Here is a 5,678-nt window from a genome sequence, read left to right on the forward strand (position 1 = left end):
GCCAGGTTTGGGGTTTGGGGGGGTCGGGGGTCCCCAAAATGAGGGGGGACAATGAGGAGCCCCTGACGCAAAGATTGGGGGGGTCCAAGCCCATCCCATGTTGTCTGGTAGCCTGGTTCAAGTCCAGCACGGTGGCCCTATCCCTGGGTCACTCGGTCCATCAGCTCCAGGACACCAATGTGGTGGACAGCAAATGGCGTTTATTGAGGGGTTACAGGGGGTTTTAAGGACAGGGGTCCTTGGGTCATTTCCTCTAGCTCACATCCGGCAAGGGGTGGCCAGGTACAGAGCTGAGGTCAGACCACAAGGTGGAGGTGAAGGGGGTCCCTGGCTGCCCGTACATCCCGAGAATCTTCCGTTCGCAATATCCCTATCTCTCTACATTTCCCCCCTCCCTCATGATTAGTAAAAAATCATATAAAGATTACCTAATATGGACATTCTAAAATTTCATGGGTTAGTAAGGTTAGTATGAAATTGTAAATTTGTTAGTAACGAGCACACTTTAAAGCAGCTGTCGGCGTTCGACGAACATAATGTTAACTGCTTCTAAACGCTTTTTGACAAATAGCACTAATTTGTTAAATATACAAGGCCCGAAGATTAGTGTTAGTAGGATTATAATGACCGGGCCGATTAAGGTAGAAATCAGGGTGGTGAGCCATGGGGACTGGTTGAACCACGATTCAAACCAGCCCTGTTTAGCTTCCCTGTCCATTTTTCTCTGGTTCAGACGTTCCCTCAGCTCGGCCATGGAGTTTCTAACAACTCCCGTGTGGTCTGCATAGAAGCAGCATTCCTCCCTCAGGGCGGCACATAGGCCCCCCTGCTGCATGAACAGGAGGTCCAGTCCTCGCCTGTTTTGGAGGACGACTTCTGAGAGTGAGGAAAGGGATGTTTCCAGGGATGAAATGGATTTCTCGATCTTTTGTAAGTCCTCGTTGACTGTCATTTGAAGTTGGGTCAGTCCTTGATGCTGAGTTGCCAGGGACGTGACACCTGTGGCAGCGCCGGTAACTCCTAAGCCGAGGAGCATCGCGATGGTGATGCCTGTTAACACTTCCCGCTTGTGGAGCCGGCCTGGTTCCTCGAGCAGGTGGTACACCTCGTCGTCCTGGCGGTACTGGACTCTGGGAACAATGAGAACTTGGACACAAAAGGTTAACATGCTTAGGAATGGGTTGGAAAGGGTGGGTTTGGTTAGGAGATTGTGTGGGGAGCAGGTAGACTTTAGCATTTGTGTTTTGTGTTAGGAGCTATGGTTAGCTGTGATCTTTCTTTTGAGTTTACACAGTGAAAGAGCATGCCATCACACTGGTTATTGCAGTGCGAACAGCTGCTTGAATGGGAGCAAGGTGTTCTTCCTTTGCAACATGTCTGATCATGGTTGCGATATTAGATCCAGGTGGCAGTGATCTTAAAATGTCTCTGGTGGCTGAATTACACTGCTGTCGCAGGCAGTCTGCTAGCACAGGTCCCTTTGCTTCTGAGGGCAATGTTGAGCAGTCTAATGCTGCCTGGAGGCGGTCTACAAACTGAGTGAAGCTTTCACTCTCACTCTGCTTTATGGTGGACCATGGTGATGGTCTGGCTATAGCTTTAGAGGCAGTACGGATGGCCTCTCGGGCAGCACGGGTGGTAGTCATAACCTCATGGGCTCGCAGTCCCTCTGCCTGTGCCTGTGGGGTAAGCATGGCTGGATCTCTGCCCATCAGCCTCTGTATGCTGGAGCCATGCAAAGGATGGTTTTCCCCTGTTACCAAGGCTAGCTGCTTGGCACAATTATCCTCCCATTCTTGCTTAAAAACAATCATCCCTGCCCCATCAAAGATTAGTCTGCAGGTTTGTTTAATATCAAAGGGAAGCATATCATCGCTTCCAAAAATGCTGTCAATAAGTGTAGAAACCATGGCAGAATTGATTCCTTTATCGGCAATCGCTTTTACAATAGCCTGTACATCCTTCGGATTTACCGGGGAATACGTTCTCTGGTTTCCGCCGGCACCCCCCACCCTGACCGGGAATACTAGCTTGGCAGACGGCGCCCACTCAGCACATGCTATTTTAATTTCACGCCAATCTGTAAGGGGGGTTCGATTTGCATCTGGTGTCCCCTTAACCCATGCCGGAGGGTTGTGGTTAGTTGCCCTGTAAGCCGCGGCACCCTTCTTGTAAACCTCCCAGCCGGTATCCGATTCAGTGTCTGACCACCCTTCCGACCGGCTGTCCCAGCTCCGGTCAGAGTCAGAGCCGGAAGTCGACTGACTGGACGTTTCCGGGCTGCTCAGCCTTTTTCTCGGGCTCCGCCCCCGCCCTGTTCCCCGGGGGCCGTACCGTTCCCTCCCCCGGTGCTTCCCCCGCCTCCTGCTGGGGGAGGTCCTTGCCTTATAAGGATCTAATTTGCAAAGAGCTCTGTGATTGGTCTGACGCTCGTTCCCGGGGGCCGCCCCTCTGCCCCGCTCCCCCGCGCTTGCGCCGTTCAGAACGCCCGTGGCTTCCCCGCCTCCCGCATCATTGCGCAATGCTCGACCACGCGGCTCGGCGCCATTTTCAAAACCGTATGGAGGCGGCTCGGTCTTTTCCGCCGCCTGTATTTCTGATATAATGGCTGCATTTCGCGCCTCATCTGCTAATCCTTGCCACAACTCCCGCGCGCTCCGTCCCCCCTCTCCCGGTGAAGGTGGGTCCCGACCCGGGGGCTGCAAGGGGGGGTCCGGGGTTCCCGCGAGCACCCGCTCGCCCGATTCAAACCCCTCCGCGGTTTGTGTCGCCGCCCCAATCCCCGTTTGCGGCGCGGCAAACAGACATGCTCGGGCAGCTTGCCAGGCTTGCTGCTCTTGCCGGGCGGCTTGCAGCGCCCGCATTACTTTTCCCCACGCTTTAAGCGCTTTTCCTGACCCTGAGGTCATGGTGTCTTCCGCCAAAGCTTTTGTGCATTTATCCCAAATCTCCGGATGGAGAATGTCTACCGGGCCGTCTATAGCCCCAAGCTTAATAAGTCTCGGCACTGCAAGACAGAAATCTTTAAGCTTACAATTCAGACCCCACTGCGTGTAGATCTCACTTACGACCTTCGCGACTTGTTCCATATTCCTCGCTGGTCCGGGGACGTCTCCCCCACTGCACTCGCCAGCGGTGCAGTCGCTGGATCTTGGGCAGGCGAAACCCCGAAATCCGGACGATACTTCCCGGGTTTCGGCACCAATTGTTGTCTGGTAGCCTGGTTCAAGTCCAGCACGGTGGCCCTATCCCTGGGTCACTCGGTCCATCAGCTCCAGGACACCAATGTGGTGGACAGCAAATGGCGTTTATTGAGGGGTTACAGGGGGTTTTAAGGACAGGGGTCCTTGGGTCATTTCCTCTAGCTCACATCCGGCAAGGGGTGGCCAGGTACAGAGCTGAGGTCAGACCACAAGGTGGAGGTGAAGGGGGTCCCTGGCTGCCCGTACATCCCGAGAATCTTCCGTTCGCAATATCCCTATCTCTCTACAATCCCATAATAATTTGGGGGATCCAAACCCATCCCACAAAGATTTTGGGGGGTCTGAGCCCCTCCCATGACAATTTTGGGGGTGTCCAAACCCATTCCATGAAGATCTGGGGGGGTCCAAACCCCTCCCATAAAAATTTAGGAGCCTCCAAGCCCCTCCCATAAGAATTTGGGGGGGTCTGAGCCCCTCCCACAGAGATTTTGGGGGTGTCCAACCCCCCCTCCCCAAAAACACGGAGCTGCCCTCGAGCGTCACCAGCGTGTTGAGCCTGGGGGGGTCAGGGGGATATTGGGGGGACAGGGGGGCAATGGGGGGGTCAGGAGGCAATGGGGGGGTCAGGGGGCAATGGGGGTTTCGGGGAGAATGGGGGGGTCAGGGGGAGAATGGGGGGTCGGGGGGTTAATGGGGTCAGGGGGGTAATGGGATCAGGGGGGTCAGTGGGGGGGTCAGGGGTCAATGGGAGCAGGGGGAGAATGGGGGGGGGTCAGGAGGCAATGGGGGGGTCAGGTGGAGAATGGGAGGTCTTGGGGGTAAATGTGGGGGGTCTCAGGGGTCCGGGGGGGTCTCAGGGGTCCGGGCAGGTCTCAGGTGTCCGGGGGGGTCTCAGGAGTCCCGGGGGGGTCTCAGGGGTCCCGGGGAGGTCTCAGGGGTCCCGGGAGGTCTCAGGGGTCCTGGGGGGTCTCAGGGGTCCCAGGGGGGGTCTCAGGGGTCCCGGGGGGGTCTCAGGGGTCGTACCCCCCCTCCATGAGCCGCTGCAGCTCGCGGGGGTCGCGGGGGGCCCCCCCCAGGGCCAGGTACCCCCCCCCAGGAACTGGTGCAGGACGCGGGGGGGGGGGGGCGGAGAGCACGCGCAGCCCCAGCGTGACGTCACCGCTGAGCCACAGCCGCACCTGGGGGAGGGGCGGCGTGAGAGACCCCTCCCCAAAACCGCCGCGGGGCTCCCCGGCGCTCCCAGTGCTCCCAGTGCTTCCCAGTACCTCCCAGTCCATTCCCAGTGCTCCCAGTTCATTTCCAGCTCATTCCCAGTCCATTCCCAGTGCTCCCAGTGCTTCCCAGTACCTCCCAGTTCGTTTCAGCCCATTCCCAATGCTTCCAGCCCGTTCCCAGTGCTCCCATTCCATTCCCAGTACCTCCCAGTTCACTTCCAGCCCATTCCCAGTGCTTCCCAGTACCTCCCAGTTAATTTCAGCCCATTCCCAGTACCTCCCAGTGCCCCCCAGCCCGTTCCCAGTCCCCCCCAGTCCATTCCCAGTGCCTTTGGGTGCACTCCCAGTACCTTCCAGTCACTCCCAGTGCATTCCAGTGCTTCACGCTCACTCCCAGCCCATCCCCAGTCACTCCCAGTCCTTCCCAGTGCTTTCCAGTCACTCCCAGTGTGTTTGGGTGCACTCCCAGTGCAGGCCTGGTGCTTTCCCGTGACTCCCAGTGTTGCCCAGTACCTCCCAGTTCCCATCCTCAGTCCATTCCCAGTTACCTGCTGGCTGTTCCAGTTCCCCCCTGGTTCATTCCCAGTGCTCCCAGTCCGTTCCCAGTGCTCCCAGTGCTCCCAGTCACCTCCTGGCTGTCCCAGTTCACCCCCAGTCCATTCCCAGTTAACTCCCAGTCCGTTTCCAGTCCATTCCCAGTGCTCCCAGTCCGTTCCCAGTGCTCCCAGTCACCTGCTGGCTGTCCCAGTTGACCCCCCCAGCTCGTTCCCTGTGCTCCCAGTCCGTTCCCAGTGCTCCCAGTGACCTCCTGGCTGTCCCAGTTCACTCCCAGCCCATTCCCAGTTCACCCCCAGCCTGTTCCCAGCCCATTCCCAGTGCTCCCAGTCCATTCCCAGTGACCTCCTGGCTGTCCCAGTTCATCCCCAGCTCGTTCCCAGTTCACTCCCAGCCCGTTCCCAGTGCTCCCAGTGACCTCCAGGCTGTCCCAGTTCACCCTCAGTCCATTCCCAGTTCATCCCCAGTCCATTCCCAGTGCTCCCAGTGACCTCCTGGCTGTCCCAGTTCATCCCCAGCCCATTCCCAGTTCACACCCAGCCCGTTCCCAGTGCTTCCAGTGACCTCCTGGCTGTCCCAGTTCACCCCCAGCCCGTTCCCAGTGCTCCCAGTGACCTCCTGGCTGTCCAGTTCACCCCAGTCCATTCCCAGTCACTCCCAGTCGTTCCAGTCCGTCCCAGTGCTCCAGTGACCTCCGGCTGTACCC

General features: G+C 57.9%; 1 protein-coding gene across 1 annotated transcript in view; it reads left to right on the forward strand.

Moving 5' to 3' along the window:
* Positions 1–2,954: 2,954 nt before the first annotated feature.
* Positions 2,955–5,678, forward strand: part of LOC130262617 (uncharacterized) — an 11,803-nt gene continuing 9,079 nt past the window's right edge. The window contains exon 1 of the mRNA XM_056509940.1: positions 2,955–3,215. Within this exon, the coding sequence (XP_056365915.1) occupies positions 2,955–3,215 (261 nt within the window). The remainder of the gene's footprint in view (positions 3,216–5,678) is intronic.

This window comes from Oenanthe melanoleuca, chromosome 25, assembly GCF_029582105.1.
Source record: "Oenanthe melanoleuca isolate GR-GAL-2019-014 chromosome 25, OMel1.0, whole genome shotgun sequence".
In the NCBI taxonomy this organism is placed as follows: Eukaryota; Metazoa; Chordata; class Aves; order Passeriformes; family Muscicapidae; genus Oenanthe; species Oenanthe melanoleuca.